This window comes from Syngnathus scovelli, chromosome 9 (assembly GCF_024217435.2).
Source record: "Syngnathus scovelli strain Florida chromosome 9, RoL_Ssco_1.2, whole genome shotgun sequence".
Taxonomy (NCBI): domain Eukaryota; kingdom Metazoa; phylum Chordata; class Actinopteri; order Syngnathiformes; family Syngnathidae; genus Syngnathus; species Syngnathus scovelli.
In genome coordinates, this window is record NC_090855.1 from 16,340,581 (window position 1) to 16,359,621 (window position 19,041).

At 52.9% G+C, this 19,041-nt stretch overlaps 1 protein-coding gene across 2 annotated transcripts; it reads right to left on the reverse strand.

Annotated features, from left to right (window-relative positions):
• Positions 1–34: 34 nt before the first annotated feature.
• On the reverse strand, positions 35–18,734 carry tg (thyroglobulin). 2 transcript variants are annotated; one of them, XM_049729724.2, is made up of 49 exons: positions 18,558–18,730; positions 18,109–18,208; positions 17,810–17,907; positions 17,581–17,736; positions 17,244–17,436; positions 17,021–17,127; positions 16,813–16,956; positions 16,318–16,503; positions 15,564–16,054; positions 14,547–14,940; positions 14,293–14,331; positions 14,012–14,215; positions 13,269–13,373; positions 13,111–13,188; positions 12,924–13,030; positions 12,699–12,810; positions 12,238–12,399; positions 11,716–11,910; positions 11,435–11,562; positions 11,214–11,364; positions 10,984–11,139; positions 10,751–10,897; positions 10,412–10,576; positions 9,982–10,086; positions 9,795–9,898; positions 9,629–9,734; positions 9,376–9,555; positions 8,984–9,154; positions 8,822–8,908; positions 8,690–8,746; positions 8,407–8,544; positions 8,139–8,315; positions 7,896–8,010; positions 7,754–7,830; positions 6,978–7,124; positions 6,852–6,917; positions 6,519–6,653; positions 6,158–6,340; positions 5,149–5,350; positions 5,006–5,084; positions 4,778–4,928; positions 4,510–4,700; positions 4,081–4,245; positions 3,866–4,021; positions 3,463–3,644; positions 3,302–3,400; positions 3,097–3,237; positions 2,741–2,919; positions 35–2,657 (listed from the first exon to the last, which is right to left on the reverse strand). In XM_049729724.2, the coding sequence occupies exons 1-49, from the start codon at positions 18,703–18,705 to the stop codon at positions 2,563–2,565; spliced, it is 7,254 nt and encodes a 2,417-aa protein (XP_049585681.1). In that variant the 5' UTR covers positions 18,706–18,730; the 3' UTR covers positions 35–2,562. The 2 variants fall into 2 exon arrangements, with proteins under 2 accessions (XP_049585681.1, XP_068507884.1); XM_068651783.1 differs by lacking the exon at positions 35–2,657 and having other exon boundaries at positions 2,799–2,919; positions 3,058–3,237; positions 18,558–18,734.
• Between the last annotated feature and the right edge of the window lie 307 nt (positions 18,735–19,041).

Genomic DNA, 19,041 nt, shown 5'->3' on the forward strand with positions numbered 1-19,041 from the left:
TTGGCCAGCCTAGAGAATTGCCGCTTTGCAGATGTCAAGTCAAGTCAAGTTTATTTGTATAGCCCTAAATCACAAACAGTCTCAAAGGGCTTCACATAGCCAAAATTGACAATTATTCTCAAAGCATCCCCTGATCATAAGCTCCCAAAAGGGCAAGGAAAAACTCAAAAAAACCCTACCAGGGGAAAATGAGAAACCTTGAGAAGGGACCACAGATGGAAGGATCCCCCTTTCAAGATCACCAGGTTATAATGGATGCAGAGAGTACACAAGTAATACATAATATGAAAATCAATGAAAAAAAATGGATGTCGGAGGTGTCCTCGATTGTCCTGGCAGTGTCCTCAAGGGGGCCGAGTCGCAGCTCCCCCATCCCGAACTGGTCCCCGAGAATCCAGCCAGCCGCTATCCGCTTTTGAGCCACCTAACCCCCTCCCCAGCCGGGGAGGAGGTGGGCAGAGAGAACAGAACAAACTCCGGCCAAATTGGCCATCACAAGTTAGTTAAAGGCCATCTCATAGAAATGTGTCTTTAAACGTGTCTTAAATGTTTCTACTGAGGTAGTAGTTCTAATATCCATTGGTAGGGCATTCCAAAGCTCTGGAGCCCGAATAGAGAATGCTCTAGACCCTGCAGACATTTTCTTGGCCCTCGGTATAACTAAAAGACTAGCGTTTTGCGAACGAAGGTTACGAGACGGAACATAAGGAACGACTAGGTCGACGAGATATGAAGGCGCTAAGCCATGCAGTGCTTTATAGGTTAGTAGAAGAACCTTGAAGTCACATCTTAAATGGACCGGGAGCCAATGTAATTCGGCTAATATTGGGGTAATGTGATCAAATTTTCTTGACCGTGAGAGCAGCCTCGCAGCGGCATTTTGCACTAACTGTAGACTTTTAATACTGGATTTAGGAAGACCAGAGAATAATACATTACAGTAGTCCAGGCGCGACGTGCCGAACGCATGTATAATAGTTTCCGCATCCCCAGTCGAGAGGATAGGACGAATCTTAGCAATATTACGAAGGTGAAAAAACGCAATCCTGGTTATATTCTTAATGTGTTTTTGAAAGGAGAGCGTTTGGTCAAATATTACCCCGAGATTAGTTACCGTATCACTCTGAGTGATAGTACGGTTATCTATAGTTATAGTGGTTTCATTAAATAAATGTTGATAACGAGTAGGACCAATTATCCTCTTGGCTTTGAGCTGCTCCAATGACTGTGAGTCGGCCATCTTTCCTTCCCACCAGGATTCAATTGCCGTGAGCTGATACTCAGCGTGTTACCAGGCCTCTGGATTTCCAGGCCTGGTCAGTTGCTGTTCAGGATACTCCGGTCTTCACACCGGTTTTTCACTGTCAAGTGGCCCACACTTTTGTGGGGTTAAACTGCAGCTCCCCACTTGAAAGGCGCTTGGACAAAAGGATTTGAACTGGACTTCACTCAGTGATCATGACTGGTTTTTTTTCCTTGTCTTTGGTTTATTTTCATCTTCAGCCAAACACAGCCAAACACAGCCAACACAGCTGACACAGGTGAAAACCCTTAAAATAAACACAAATAGATGGTCAAACTCTAAACCATAATTAAGCAATACAATCCAAAATCAAATACTTAGGTTTTAAATACTAAGTCAGGATGACTTAGCCAAACAGCTTTCAACCCTGGTAAGTACATACAAACATTTTTCCCCGATTTCTTTTTTAGCTTTTACTTTTTAGAATACACCACATAATTTACCACAATTTCACTATAATGTTGAACATAACCATGACCCATATCAATTTTACATATCACTTTCCTAAGCCACCCAGATGTGAGCTGTAGCCCCATATTCAAATGTCTAAAGGCTCACCGGCTCCTTCTTTTGCTTCGTTTTCCAAGCTTTCCGCTGCAGTCCTGCCCTTTGGAAATGCTGCCTTGTCTAAATCATGGCAGGTTACCGTGAGCTCCAATACTCTCCCTCTTAATTAACCCCACCTGGTGCTCTCAACAGCCTGCCTCCTTGGGTGTGGCTGAGACACACCCAGGCAGAGAGGGTGCGGCTTCCAACTCGTCTCAACAGTGCGTGTTCCTTTTTATAGCACACACCTATACAGAGGTGGTGCCGAGCAGGTGTGGGGCCACACCCCGGGGTGGGGCCACACCCCATCATACCTGCAGAAGCATAGTGCCTCACATTGGATGTAGTTTGCACGTGCACTCTGTCACACATTCATGTGCATGTCACGTGTGTATTGCAACGGTGAGGCACTGTCCAACTCAGCGGGATACTCCCTCTACAAACCTTGCCCACGGATACGTATATTTAATTCACGTGGGGCCGTGGGCCAAGCTACTGCTTGCGGTCGCACCCCGCCTGTGGATGCCTAGGGCTGCACCCCATTAGGCCCCCCCCCGCTCATTGCTCTATGTATATGACAACAAGTTGCAATTTGTACTTTTTATTTATGAATTGATTCTTTGAAGAAAGCTCAGTAAAAATTAACAAGTCATTTCCATATTGCGAGTGATGACACTGCGGCGATGACGACGGCAGTCGTGGAGAGGTCGCGGTCAGTTGTAGGCGTCTTTATCGCTCTGCGATTGGCCGTGCGCTGGATCCAGCGGTAGTTCAGGGTCGAACGTAGGCTGCTCCTCCAGCTGACCTGCTGACGAAGGGATAGTGGGGGGGATGAAAGGCTGCCGGGGCATAATGCTTCGTCGCAGGAGCGCGTCGCGTGACCTGACCGACCGTTTGACGTGAGCACTTTTGCCAGAAGATTCCAGAAAGAGCAGCTCCTCTGCCGCAGGCCTTGCTTCTGGCTAAGGGTGGGGCTTAGCTCCAGAAAGATGGGCGGAGCTTCAGAGGACAGTACCGGATGCCAGCGGGGCAGAGAGGTTGCCGGCCATGACACTGAAGGGTTGGGATTGCTGAGGGCAAAAGAAAAAGCCTCGCATTGTGAAATTTGGAGCGTGTCTGTCTGACAAATCAACTGTCACTCCTTCACGTTGTCAGGTTGTCTATCTGTCGGTCAGTTTGTAAGTCAGGCAGACACATGGGCAGACAACCTGGCCCACTGTCAGTCTGTTGGTGTGCGTGGTTGTCACCCGCTCCTGACGAAGTTGGCCACGTAGCTGATGATGGCCAGTGAGAGGCGCCGCTCGGCGGCAGTGAAGCGCGCTGAGGCGGTGGGCCGAAGATGCACTCCAAACAGCAGTTGCACGTCCGGCGCCAGCGAGTCCTCGACCCTGCAAATGGGAAGCGAGCCGGGTTAGGACGGCTCCAAGCGACCTTGGGCGGGGCGCACCGCACCTGCTGCCGCTCTCCGGCTGGTGATACAGGAAAACATTGGCACCGCTCTTTGCATAGTGGCTGGCCATCCGCAAGCTGGGACAGACCACCAACAGGTCTCTGAAGCCAAATGGGCACGCGATCAGTAACACTCAAGATGCAGTCAACCGGCGCCCGCCCACCTGGTGGCGTTGTCGAAGGCGCGTGAGAAGAGGTTGTATCCAGCGGGGGCGGAGCTATGGTCCAGCGAATAGAACCACGTGGCCGCCTCCTTCAGCAGCGAGCTTCCCGAGGCTCCGCCCAGCGAGCGGCTCAGCACCTGGTAAAACGCCGTCTTGCCACCAGGCAGCGCCGCTGCAAAGTCCTGACACCACCCACAATGCAAGGCGCGCGTGACTTTGCGTGTGCGTGCAATCAAATCGCCGTGATGCTTTCCACCACTCATCTATGTGCATGTGTGTTTGCATGCACGCTCATCAATGTTTCCATGTTTGTGTCTTCTCACTCATCCATGTGAGTGAGCATGTTCGTGTGCGTGTGTGCATAAGCGTGGATGTCCCGCTCCAACACGCTATGACCTCTGACCTTGACGCTTTGCATCCGAGCTATGATCCCGTCATGCTGCGACGTTCCGAGGAGGAGGTCGACTCTGCGCAGGGACGCCGGCTCCCCGGCGGTGGCATCATCGTCGCGGGGCCACGTGGGTGACCAGAACTGGAGTGGCCCGCCAGCGACCAGCAGCTATAAAAACAAGAAGTGGTGTGGGCAGGGCTCGCCAGGCACCGCGTCACGTGGCCTACCTTAGTCTGAGCGGCATTCAGCGCGTGCACAGACGCCGCCCTGAGGCATGCCATCAAGCGGCGGTCGTCATCCGTGGCGCAGTCCAGCTCGGCGGCCAGGCGCAACGTCAGCCGTCTGGCGGCCGATGGCGTTTGGAACAATGTCGGAGAGAACAGCGAGCCGCCCTGCACGCCGCACGTTCCATGTTAAGAGGACGCACGTGTGACAAACAGCCATGAATAACAAGCGTGAAGAACAGCATGGGCCAATTACGTATAGAAAAACAAGAATGCACAAACAAAAGCTAACAATACACATGCACAGATGCACACGTAGAACGAAGGATGTTTGCTCTCTCTTGTTCTGACCACTAACAGGACTGAGTGGCGATTCCTCCGCTGCTACACAGATGGAGCACACACAGCCAGAGGCACGTGCTTAGTACTGACCATGAGCAACATGCGATGGAAAAGGGGCGTGCGGCGCATAAGAAGCAGGCTGACGATGTCGGCGCCGTCGCATTCGGCCCCCACCGTCACTCTGCTCTGGTCTCCGCCCAGCGCTGAAATGTGGGCCTTGACCCAGGCCAGGGCTGCCTCCTGATCTGATGCACCCCAGTTGCCGCCCATGTCTGACGCACCTGCATGCCGAGTTGCGAGCGCATCAAATGTGGACACAATGTATTTTTTTGGGCGCGTGCTGGCTTGTGCTACGGACCTGTGCTGAGGAAACCGAGAGCCGCTGTCCTGTACGCGGCCGTCACCACCAGCAGGTTTCCGATCGCCGCGAGGGTGGAGCCGTCCAGGATGGCTCGGCTGCTATCGGTCGATGGGTTGACAAAGAAGACCAGCACCGGGAGGTGCCCCTTCTGACCGAGCATGCATGCAAAGGTCAGCCAGTGTCAAGTTACCTCATTTGCATGTGACTTAAAATGGCGTCGGTCACCATGGCGACAGGCCTGAACACATTGAGGTAGAGGCAGTCCTCGCTGGCGTCCGCTCTGCCTGGTTGGACACAGCCGGACCTAAGGGACGTGCGCACATGCGTCAGCCTCCTTTCACGTGGCCGCCGGGCGCGATCGCACATACCGCGCTTGAGAGGCATCCCGTGTCCCATTCCAATCGGGGGGCTGCGCGCTTCGGAAGCGTAGCGATCCGATGGGCGGACGGGCATACGGAATGCCGAGGAACTGCAGCACCTGCTTCCTGCCCAAGCCCAGCGCCATTTCCGTGGTGATGCCCCTTAGGGTGCCGTGACCCGCGATGGCCACGGTTGTCTCTGCCGTCGCCGCTAATGACAAGGTGAATGCACGTTGCTGCGACGCGTGCATTCAAAAAACACAAATGGGGCAATATCGCGCGAACTAACACCCGCACACATACGCATAGCGCACCTCCAAAGTACCCATAAACGGGACAAACGCACTGTACACACACACACAGACGCACACACACACACACACACACACACACACACACACACACACACACACAAACATACACATGCACACACACACACATGCACCTGCACCCACACACACAGACACCCACACCCGCACACGCACACACAGGAATAACTCACGCGTATATACACAACACGATAAAAAACAAACATAAAAAAACAGACGTGAACAAAAACACGACTAACACTCACACAAACGTGAAAAGTTATAGTGCATCATTTGCTACATCCACCCACCCATTTTCTGTACCGCCTTGTTGCCCACGGGGGTCACGGGCGTGCTGGAGCCTATCTCAGCTGTCATCGGGCAGTAGGCGGGGGACACCCTGAACTGGTTGCCAGCCAATTGCAGGGCATGCAGAGACGAACAACCATCCACACTCGCACCGAGGGGCAATTTGGAGCGCTCCATTGGCCTACCAAGCATGTTTTGGGGATGTGGGAGGAAACCGGAATGCCCGGAGAAAACCCACGCGGATACGGGGAGAACATGCAAACTCCACACAGGGAGGGCCGGGGATGGAATCGAACCTTCACCCTCCTAACAGTGAGGCGGACGTGCTAACCAGTGTGCCACAGAGCCGCTCATTTGCTACACATGTAAACAAAACAAAATAGTCATTTAGATCAGCTGACCTCTCCTCAGGTACACCTGGGGGGCGGGCTCTCGGACCACCAGCCGGCAGGTGAAGGTGGGGCTTTCCGAGCCAGGGGCAGAGCTTAGGGCGCACACAGTGGTGTCGGGGTAAAGGATGCAGCGGGTGGCGGACTCCCATTCGGCCAATGACACGGCGGCGCAAGACTTCGCCTCCTGGCAGGCTGCAATGGGAAGAGTGCACACGAGAAGTGCCGTGACCTCACCGCCGTCTTGTGACGCACAACTCGAGTTGCCTCCCAAATCACTTTCGTGTCCACGATGCAAAATTGCGAGAGAATTATTTGGGGAATATTGGATTGGATTGTCAACTTCGCCCAGTGATCAGCGAGGCCAGGTTACCATGGAGACACCAATCCCTGGTTCGAAGAGGATCGGCAGCAATGTCGCGGCTGATGTGTATGACATCATAAGAAGGTGAGGACGCGTCCAGCACAAGCACCGAGTCGGGCAGCAGACTCCACTGCTCCGTGGACACTGATGGACGGCAAGAAGCCACAAGACCATTTAGACCAATCGATCAATCAATAGCACTAAATAGTAGTACTTGCAAGTAAGATTGTACTCGTGTCACCACTCGACTAAGCGGCAGCCAGCCACTTGCTAACCGACCGGCCGGCAAGCACTTTTGAGCGGCTCCCGAGCGGCTGGCGAGCTGCGGCTTCTGTGGCTCACCGTTGTTTTGCACAGCCGGCAGATGGAAGGCAGGACACAAGGCCGGAGACGACGTCCACTGGTTGACTGAAAACACACGTGGTGCTTAGGCACTCTGTTTGCGTGTCAGGTGTGTGCGTCCCTTACCAGGCTTTTGGTACCAGCCAAAAGGTTGTGGCCACGCACTGACCTCGCCGGCTTGACAATCGGCCACGCTCCAAGAGGTCTGTCGCTCTTCGGCACACGTTTGAATTCCGAGACTGAGCAGAATCACGCACGTAATACCCGACCCACCTGTGCGCCCGCACAGAATTCACTTGTGTTACACAGGTGTGTATGTTTTGTGTTGTGTTGCCTGTTGTGTTCCACGTGTTCCATGTTTCGGGGCTGTTATGCATGTCTTACTCCTCAGGTGCTGTGTCCGTTGCATTCTTGTCATACGCACTATGTATACACGCATACACATACTGTGTATGCGTGTGTGTGTACCCGCGTGTTCCATTGACTGTTACGACTGTTGCTCGTGTTGAATGCGTGTGCGTTCACTTGTTACAAGTGCAATTCACACGCCCTATGCTGCTTACAAATCTGTTTGCATGTCTTTTCGTGTCTCCGTTCCAAATGCACTGCTTTGACCGGTGCCACGTGACTTCATTTTGCTCCACTTTGTACGCGAGCGCTTAAGAAAGTTGAGTCACGTTGTGCGAGCGTCTTGTGCGTGTTACGCAGGCATTGCATTTGTGTTGCATGCGTGTTACATTTTTGCCTCGTGCATGTTCAGGATGCATGATGCCTTACATTTCATTTTGTGTTGCGTGCACATAGTACCTTTTGCTAGGTTTTTGTTTCCATTTGTAATGTGTCTGTTATACGTGTACATTTGATGTTTTAGTCACGTGTGACGTTCCAAGTGTGTGCGCTACCATCTTTGGAGTCTGCGATGAAGCCAAAACCACGGCAACAGGCATCCTCATCACAACGACGCTCACAATCCATGAACCTACAAACATACGTTACAGGTGAAATGTGTGCGTGAGCCTGCGCCTGTGTGAGCGAGTCCGTTACCCTTGGGGCAGCGGCGTCTTTGCATTCACGTTAACTCGAGCGCGCACCGAGTAAGAGACCATTTTCCTGAAAGAAACTCGCTCGTAGAAGCTCTTCACCGGACCCCTCAGATCCTCTACACACACACACACACACACCCACACACGCACACACACACACACACACACACACACACACACACAAGCAAACAAATGCACACAGAGCTGCGGTGACATGACATCATGCTTGACATATGACACATACCCTTCTTGCTGAAGGTGTTTTTTGGCTTCCTGGCCAGCAGTGGATGACAGGGGCGTCTGAGTGGCGTGTCGTAGGCGCCACACACACGACTGTCTGGAAACAGGAAGCAGCTGAAGAAATCTGTCGAGTCTGTGTCGTTCAGCTCGGCCAGCAAGCAGCTGGGCTCGCCATCGCAGCCTAAAACAAAAACACCAGGTTTGTGCGTGTGAGAGAGCGAGAGTTGAGAGTGAGAGAGAGCGCGAGCGAGAGAGAGAGAGAAAAAACGCACGTGTGAGACACCACAGCAAAGCATGTTGGGAAGTGAAGACCTTCTTGTTGAGCAGGAAAGACAGCACAGGAAGGGACCTCTGAGTGTTCACCAACACGTCGTCTTCAGACAGCGACGTGAACTTGTTCTGCACTGAAACTGCCCGCGCACACGCACACACACTTTGGTTGTACACAAACATTTGCCCGCCATCACACACACGCACACGCGCACACACACACACACGCACGCACACACTCACACACGCACACACACACACACACAAAAAGTTGACTGTCCAAACCATCAAGAGTCGGTATCAAATCTTCGCTGACTGCACAGGAAGCAGCATCTGATTGGTCTGCAGAAAGAAGAAAGATCACGTGACCTCATGTCGTTCTTGCATGATGCAAGGACAACGTGGCTCGCGCTCTACCAGCTCTCAGGTAGATGGCCTGGAAGTCTACGATGGATGCCTGGTAGTCCTTGTTGTCCGTGTTGGAGGCAGGAAGTGCTGACTCAGCTGGTGACAACACATCATACTTACGTGCGTGTGTGTGTTTGGTTTACAGGGTGTTGTTAGTGAGGTTTTTCTTACTGATGGTAAATTTCTGTCCCCCAAAGTCAAACAGGAAGTTGCGTCGCTGCTTGTTGTATATGAGCCCCACACCGCAAATGCGATTGGCGGTGCTCTGGCCAATCACGTCCCAGTCTCCTTGGTGGCACATCAAGACAGATGGCGCTCTCAGCCAACCGCAGAGCACAGAACCTGAGGGGTTGGGAGAGAAGACCTCAGAAGGACGACAACTTGACAACTTCATGACCACACAAGCGTACCACAGTAAACCAATAACTCAAAGAAATGACGATGCAAGGGCTAAGAATATACTAAAAGGGCACCGCATGAGCTGCGCAACAACGCAAGCACAACACAAACACACAATAATGACGCAAGAGGAGCACAAGCAAGCGTCACGCTTGATGTCCTACCACCGTTCAGGCTGTTGCGGTTAAGGATGAAGCCGTGGCAACAGTCGTCCCGGTGACAGCTGAGCTCACAGAAACGATGGGCGTCGGCTAGCAACGCGTCTGTGAATACCAACGTGCGAAACACACCGGACTCCACCTTTGCCATAGATGACCTCAAAAAGCCAGGAGTAGACTCCGCCCCTAAAAGACATCTGAGCGTCTTAACATGCGAACACACGCATTGACGTGGTGGCTGGTTGCCATGGTCACTTACCAATCTTCCTGACAATCAGCACATCGGAGGCCTTGCCCCTCACCCTCACCAAGCACCGCAACCGTCCAAAGACCTCGGCCTGACTGTTACCCAGAAACCCTTTCGCCTACACACACACACATGCAGTCAGTGTTAGGCGCCGAAGAGCATGTGTGTGGGTGGGTACCTGGTCAGAAACGTTACAGCGTGTGTTCAGAGGGTGCGTGCTGTACATGACGCAGTGGCCGCCGGCCAGCGCCATGTGGTGACAGGATGGCTCCATAGCACACGCTGAGGGACAAACACAAAACAGCCACACGACGTACACAACAGATGTTATTCGGACAAACAGTGTGTGTGCTTGCCAGTGTTACCTTGAGCACACTGTCTGAGGTCCAAGGTCATGCGCTGCAGGACTTCCGTGTCTTCAGCTTTGAAGATGACCTCTGATTTCGGGACACTCTGAAACTTTCTGAGGACTACACTCAAAAAAAAACAACACACACCAAAACACACGCACACACACACACACACACACACACACGCACACACGCACACACACACACACACACACACACACACACACACACACACACACACACACACACACACACACACATAGCGTGTGCTATGTGTAAATAAGAAAGTAAACCGTCACTGATTACTTAAAATTTCTTTATTAGGATTAACCCCTTAAGGTATATCACCTTGTTTTCGAGAGGGTTCCAGGTAAAAATAAAGAACAAGGCTTAGGAAAAATGGAGGAAGCAATTCCTGATTGCTTGACTTTTGTTTGTTTGTCACCTGAGCAGTCATCATCAGTGAGGGACGTGTTAGTCCTGGTCCAGTCAAGCTCTGACCCCTCGCTGTTAAAGCAGCGCCACGTGGCAGACAAGAGGTCAGACTGAGCGGGCAGTAAGTCACCGATCTCAGTGCAGCGAAGGCCCCGCCTCTGACAGTCGGTCAAACCTACACGCACGCACGCACGCACGCACGCACGCACGCACGCACGCACGCACGCACGCACGCACGCACGCACGCACGCACGCACGCACGCACACACACACACACACACACACACACACACACACACAATGAGGCCTTGTACGATGCCGTCGGTCGTGCGGATGATTGACAGCTCACAGTGATTGATGGAGAAGGCTCCGGGAGAGGAGGAGGAGCCTCTTGGACACCGCTCGCACACGTCCTGCCCTTCCGTGTCTTGATAGGTCCCCTTGGGACACAGAAGACACGTGCCTTTGGCGGAGTAGCTGCCGGCAGGGCAAAGGACTGCGCACAAAGACGACATCAGCGGGTCGTATCACGGTAGCCCTGATTCGAAACGGGTTACGCAATGATGTCATCGAGTGGCTCACCGCAGCCTTCATGGTCGTCGCTTAGTCGGTAACCGTGGGAACAGCCAACTCGCGGCGGTGTCAAGGATACCAGCTGAGGTCGTGAAGTGATGTTGCTATGCTGAGTCAGTAGACGCTCAAAACGCTCCAGGAGACGCGAGACGTTGAGGAACGTCACTGGTGCACCGGAAAACGTGGCGTGACATCTCGAGCAATGACATCACGCTCTCGCAACATACACCTTGACTCACCAATGTCGTAAAGGGTGGGCAGTTCGGAGGTCGGGAGGTCAGACATGTAGGCATTCCAGGTGACCGTCACACTCCAGGATGTGTCGCCGAGACAACGCACACGCAACGCAGAGTTGCCGCACACAGACACGCTGCGCCCTGATGCTGGGAGCTATGTGCGTACACACAAACATGGCGTTATTCGCTGTCGCTGTCATATTTGCGTGTGTGAGTGACTTCACTTGAGCTGAGCAGAGCCCCCCGCTGGTCATGTCACGTAACAGCTGCGAGCGTATCGCTCGGGGGTTTTGACACGCCGCCACCAACGACCAATTATGAGACGCCCACACACGTTGAGGAGGCATACTCACTACACACACGCGCACATGCACACAAACACACACATACACACACACACACACACACACACACACACACACACACACACAGAAACACACATGAATGAATACTACATGCGTGCGCGGAAAGTTCCGGTAAACTTGGTCAGGTGAAAAATTTGTACTCTGGCAGGCTCCAGGCAGAGGTTGGAGGTCGCCCTCCCACCGACGACCGAGCGTGTCGCATGTGAACCTGCGGACGGGAAGTGCGACGTGGTACCCGCGGTGACACACCAGGTCACAGCCTTGGCGGCCATTTTGCGCAGGGCCGCACACGAGGGTTCCGTGAGCGATGGCGGCGGCAGGACAACTGTCAGGACCTGGAGGACACAAGGTCACAAGATTCCCGTTGTGTACAATCGCTAAGCTAAGCTAGAACAAGGTTTTAGTTGGCAAAATTCTTATTGCACACTAGCACATTTTTGTTACTTCCTTGCTTCATTACTTCCTGTCATGTCCACCAGGTGGCTCTGGGCTCAAACTGTACTTTGAGTCATTCAGTACAAAGCTAATGAGGTGCTAGCACGTGAGCTAATCACTGATCATTTCCCAAGGTGTCACCAGATGGAGCACTCAATTCATTTAGCACAATGCTAATTACGTAAACAACACAAACAAAGAACAACTTCAGCTCAGGAAGCACTTACGTTCACAAGACAGCATGCCACCTGTCACTCGGAGTTGCCGGGTACCCGACACTTCCAGTCCGTCCTCAGACACGCACCAACAGGAGGTGACGTCGCACTGAAGAGGGAAGAAGGAGCCGTCGGGGTGACACCGGAGACCCTGAAGCTCACACCAGCTAGGACCTTTACGCACCATGCAAACATATGTTCAACATATATATGTGTATATGTTTGTACAGTTGCACAAAAGTAATTAATGTAATTTCCAATCATTTCAATGGAGAAAGTTGATTTGAGTGACACAAGAAATCAGCAAACATGTTCAGTCAAGGTATTGCCAGTCAAGTTGTGTGTGTGTGTGTGTGTGTGTGTGCGTGCGTGTGTGTGTATACGTGTGTGTGTGCGTGTGTGTGTGTGTATGTGTGTGTGCGCGTGTGGGTGTGCATGTGTGTGTGTGTGTGTGTGTGTGTGTGTATGCATACAGATGAGTTGTCCGTCAGGACCCAGGATGGCATTCCGCAGGGTATCTCCGCTCACAGGGTGGACGCACCAGCCTGTGCCGCCCTCTGTCTGCAGTACGGAGAAGCGACCGTCCTAAGCGGAGTAGCATAAACACTTTCTGTCACATGGCCAATTGGCGTCGTCACCGTGTGACGTGATAATGTGCACGTGTGGATGCGAGTGTGCGTGTGTGCGCGCGTGCTTACTCCGTCACACTGTGGGCGGTACCCTGAGGCATTCGTTGTGATGTGAGAGGCTTTCAACCAACCAGAAAGCAGCGAGTGACTCTGAGCTCTCTGACAGCGCGTAAGACCTGCAAGGCACACACATACACGTGCGCACGTATCCTTCTTGTGCGCGCGCGTGTGGGTGCGTTTGTGTATCCCCACTTACATCTGACCAGGGGCAGTGAGCGACTGCTCAGAGATTCCGGAACATAGTCGCCATCTTCATCGACACACCAACACTGACCTGAACTCAGACACACACGCAGTCACGTGCGCAGTCGGCTGCGTTGAGTGCAAGGGCAAGCGTGTGAGGGTGACACCCACCTGTGCTGTGGTAGCACTGCGTGGGCCGCCATTCCCCGTCACTGTCGCACTGCGGACTGAACGGCTGATAGGCGAGACGTCCCGCTGCCCGCAACATCTGCACGGCTGGAAAGCGTACCGCAGCCAAATTCGTAAAGGAGCAGAATATTCACCGCTCAACACCACATATGGAAACACGCAACTCGCGTCGGGTCTGACCGCAGCATTAGTATCGCTGAACTCCATCTCGTCCCCCAGCTGACTTTTAGCAATCTGGACTGATCACTGATCAAGGTATATACAAACAAAGGACCGGACGCAAATTGTGTCAAAAACAAGCTACAAACAAGCATTCACCCCTACGGACAATTTCTTGGTCTTCGATTAAGCCAACGGGTTTTTGGAATTGGCCCAGCCACTCTCTGACTGGTGGCGGGTGTACTGGCGCCTATCCCAGCAAGAACACCCTTGACTGGTTGCAATCCATTTCAGTCACAGGACACAAACAAAAGACTCACACCTAAGGGTCCAGTCACAGGACACAAACAAAAGACTCACACTTAAGGACGATTTGGAGAGTGCAATCAACTGAACGCGCAGGTGGTTGGAATGAAAAACAAGCCCGAAAGCTGACAATTGCAAGACGAAGGTGTTAACCACTAGGCCACCCCAGACTGATCCCAATCCTTGCTTGAAATGTCCCTTTGAAATTGATGTGATGATGATGCCAATCAGGCTGGCAAGTGCAGGAGAGTGGGACTCACTGGAGTAGGTGGCCAGTCGCAGCGCAGTTTTGGAGCGGCTCAGCAGCCAATCAGACAATGGCAGCGCCTCCGGGGTCAGAAGCAGACCCTCGGCCGATAGGGAGGCATATCCAGTGGGGATGTGGGAGGAGTTAGAGAGAGTCAACGCCTTGCTGACTACCTGTCCAAAGGTCATCACTGCCTGTAATGCCCTGAAGCACTGGCCTGCGCGTTAACGGGACAGGAACTTAACGATACATTCAAAACAATCATAACAACCATCTACACTTTGGTTTTCTGACCTGAGGAGGAGCGATGATTGCTAGGGCTCATGTCTCCACCTGAAAGAGGAAGCGCGGGCAGATGAGGAACAAGGACAGGGAGGAGGAAGGGGTGCAAGAAGAGGCCAGGATGAACGAAGAACAGGATTGTGAGAAGAAGGAGAGCAGGAAGTAGTGGAGGACAGGAGGACAAAATGGAGGGGGGAGAAAGAGAAGGAGAAAAAAAGGAGAAGAAGAACAAGTTGAAGCTGGCTAAACGTGTCTGGTGAGGTTACAGGCCAGGTGGGTGCCCGGTGAGGGCGCAGTGGTCGGCACCCCTCGTTGGTCCACGCAGAAGCACCCGGAGCGTCCGCACTGCAAAGTCAGGAAGTGTCCGTCCCGCGAGCACGCTGGAACGTGGACATCGCCCCCCGCCACCATCTTGTCTCTCATGCGCAGGGCAGCCGCCCTCTCGCTCTCGCAGCGCGACGGACACCGAGGCCGGACCCCGCGTACTTGTGTTCCATCGATCTTTCGGCCTCGGGTGGTCACACACCAGCACTCTCCACCCTGACACTGAACCTCCTGGAAGGAGCCGTCGGTTGCGCAGCTCGGGACAAAGACTGCCGCCGCCGCAGCGCCTTCAGGGCTGCCGGTGGCGGCGCAGGAATGCAAAATTGGTGTCAGTGCCTACAAGAAGACAGCAGCCGGTGTCAGTGAAGGTAACCGCATTCTGTTGGTTAGCACTCGTTGAACCATTCCACTTGCCATGACATTAACATCGACACCTCCCGTAATTCTGTCTAGCGACTGAGCCAAGTGTCTGCACCAGGGGTAAGCAAATCCGCTCCTGCCTGTTTGAAGTTCCCCTCCTCTGACACACCTGATTCAAATGATCAGGATTGATCATTTGAAAAGCATGCAGGTGGGCGGCTTTTGATTTTTTACCCACGGGCTACCCAAAAGGCACACCACAAGGATGCATCCTCAGACCCATTCACTTTAAATGAAGCTAACCCCTCGTTATGGCTGCACTTCTGCTGTGTCTTGGGATTTCGCCAAAAACTTTGGGTCTTCAATTTAGCCTTAGCATTGGTATAAGAATGATTAGCTAGCATTAGCATGAATACATATATCATATTTAGCGTGAACAGTACTGTTGGCTTTTAGGGTAGTACTGGCAAAGGCATTTAGTATTGGCATCAGCATATATAATCAAATTCAACATTTAACATAATTTTCGCATCAGTATTATGATCACCATTTGCATCCTCATTCCAGTGGTCTGTCACGTTTGGGATTCGTGCACATACCTGACGCAGGGAGACGGATCCTGAACTACTCATCAGGGTGAGTCTGACACCGGCTAGAAAGTCCCGGTCCTCCAAGGCGCGGTCCACGGCAAGGATGAGATTCTGATGTTGTGATGGGCCGGAGGCGGGATCCATGCGTAAGCCCCCCTGCGTTCCCACTGCGCCGCTGAGATTAAAGCTGGCCGCGTTTCTCAGGAACTTCCCGCCAAACAGAAACTCCTGTAGACTGTGAGCGGGGGCGCCGGCTAGAACCTCCAAAGCCCTGCCCACCGAGGGGAAGAGACCATGCAGGACGTCCACCATGATGGACAGGAAGGAGAGGGGATCCGGCTCCATCGGAAGGAGAGCTTCTATCGCTCGCAGGAGGACTTGGCAGGAAGCAGAGTCTCCCGATGACGAGGGGGCGGGAAGATGAGATTCCAGAGGTCCCGAAAACAAGCGAGACAGCGACACACGACGAAGCGAGCCGCAATCCTCAGATCCAACACCGCCTTTACAGACAACATCATCATCAAGAAGCGGTATTCTCATCAGACATTTTCAGCACATTTCCATCAGTAAACAAACAAGTGATTGGCCGTTGTCAGGGCACATTTAGCAAGGAGAACAACAGCTCACATCGGCCAACTCTTATTGTTGGATGAAGGTAACATACTAAGGTGATTTGCCAACACGCAACGCTCGCTTGGATGTCAAGATAGCCCAAATCTGGCTTGGGATCATAGCGGGTCTTAAGGTCCCGTTCACATCTCACCGCATTGCAGAAAGTTGCCGTGCTGCCGTGTCCCAGGAACTTCGGTTCCCATGGGGTCCACGCACCAACACTGCCCCCCCTGCTGGCACTGCTTGGAGGCGAAGGCCCCTCCCTCCAGGCAGGACGGCACATAAACGGCCAACGTTGCCTTAGCTGCCCTCCGCTCCTCCTCGCACGCCGAAGGACCTGCCGGATCAAAGCGTTGCTCAGAAAGCGACCAGACCGATGAAACATTATCCCGAGGATAAACAAACAGACGCAGACCACTGTGCCTGGGCCGTTACTGGGCTGATCAAGTCAGTCAAAAGCATTTTCCTGATGTCGAAGAAAACGTTTGAGCATTCACTTACCATGTCAACATTACTCGAGGAATTAAAAATGCGCAGCGTTGTGTCCTTTTCACTTATTGTGCTTTTGCTTCCTAGTTTTTGTACCCGTCAGTGTGACAAACGTGCTTACCGCAGTTCCATCACCTGTCCTTTCTGTCCAACTTACATCGGAATTGTCCGCTGACGGTGAGGTGAACTCCCAACATCCTCCTCTGAAAAACTTTGAAAACCGTCGATTCGGCGAACGAGCGAGCGACGCCGACATCGTAAAAGGCAGAATCGTACACGTCGGACGGCAGCAGCTCCACACCTGCACCACAACATGGGCAACCTTCATGTCTTCATTGCGTGAGCGGGGTAAACGTTGGGGTTACCTGTGTCGGCCATCTCACGCCCCCTGCTGTCGGAGCAGAAGCAGTAGGCAGAAACCAGCGGGAAGGCCTCCCGGAAAGACCTGAATGTGGAAAAGGCTTCTGGGAATCTGCCACAAGCCGGTGAGGAAGAGAACAAACGACAAAGCCATGAGAAAAATGGCTGACAAAACAAGCACAGATGATTTGCATGTAATGATGAGTGCGTGCTTGGAGTGTGTGTTACGTGTTGAAGGCGTGCAACATGTCCAGCTCTCGCCTGTCCGTCATGTTGACGAATTGACACTGGACGGGAAGGAAGTTGCCGTCATCGGAACACTGCGGTGGCGAAGACCAAGATGATGAAGACGATGAAGAGGGCGACGACGAGACGGCATTGTGAAGGACACGACGAGAGAGTGCCGAGCAGCTGCTGGGACCTACGAAGAACCAAAAGCGGGTATGTCTTTGTGGGTGTTTGTGGGCATGGGCCTCTACACACACGCATGCACACACACACACACACACACACACGCGTGTGTGTAAATGTGCTTGTGCCTGTGCGCGTTTGCGCGTGTACGTACAGCTGTGCGGCGTTCCCGGCTGCCTGGTCCCGTACAGCTCCATTCCGTCCTGGTCCACACACCAACACTGCCCCCCACCGGAGTCACACTGCACCGGCAGGAAGTGACCCGATGGCGAGCATTGCGAGGACGACTGAAGATGGCACGGCGACGCGCCTGAAGCCAAGGTGCAACGCTCAGCCTCGGCTGCCATCGAGTGGCTCGTCAGTCGACGGGCCGTTGGTCTTACACTGCGGAACGGAGCCGTTGCTTCGAGTCGCTGCCACCTGCCGTCCTTCACCGTCAACGCACCAACACTCTTGGCCCAGCCCACTGCACTGCACGGGCCTACACGCAGACGCATGCATGCGAGTAACTCGTGGAAATAAAGGACGTAAATTGTGTAAAATGTTGTTGCATATCATGGCCGACGACTAAAATACAAACAACCTGAATTCAAAGCGCGAGTATTGTCCTGGCGAATTATTGAAGGTGAAGGTAGAAAAGCGTGGGCATTGGCAGAAGCTCCCAAGTCAGCCACTAAATTACCTGAAGCGTCCATCCTGAGTGCATTGGGGCCGGCGGTCAGGTCGGTGGGGCGCGGCCCTGGCTGCCTCGCATGGCATCATGCTTGAGTCCAGCTGATACTCTGAACGGCAACAGCACGACGTGGTCACGTAAGTGGCTCAATGTTAGCAGAAAAGGCGACGGCGCCTCGAGCCGCTGCTATTGTTGGCCCTCTTTTTGTGGTTGTAAACTTTACAACAAAAATCCCCTCCGCCATTGTGATTTCAGACATGCGGCTGCTCGCTCGTCAGAGAACGAGCCTGCTCATGTCGCCTCCCTTTGCTGTCTTCCTTTGATGCCACCTGCGCTGTTCGCGAGTGGGGAAAATGCTTTCACAACTCATCTGGAAACTAGCTTGAACCGAGCTGAGAAACTCTGCCTGTGTCCTTGTTCTGTGAAAAAAGTCAAGCATTGGGGCATGTGAGGCTCACCTGAAGGCCGGGCGCAGAGCATGGGCGGGCCGCACACAAGCAGTGCCAAGGCCATGGCTAGCAGTCTTCCCATGGTGGTCATCTCGTTGGTGACGGCACTGACGACCGTTCTGCAGCTTTTAAGGCGTCTGGAGTGCTGAGTAAGCATCCTCGTGAACCCGTCCCAGCGGCACCGAGAGCTGCCGCTTAGCGGCGTGACGTCTCGCCATTGGACGAGAGGCTTGGAGGGCAAGCTTGTGATGGGGTGAGAGCTCTTGAAGCGTTACGGAGGGGAGGGCGTGCAATCTGTTTGTTTAGGCCAGGGGTGTTTCAAACGTTTTGCAAGGAGGGCCAGATTTGATAAAGTGAAGGGGATAAAGTGCAACTATCAAAAATGTCTAGTTATGTCTTCTTTATAGATTTGGTGTGTAGGTATAATTATATGCTTAAAATGTTTCTTTTATTGAGTTATTATGTGTATATACTTGTCTGCTTATGTACTTTA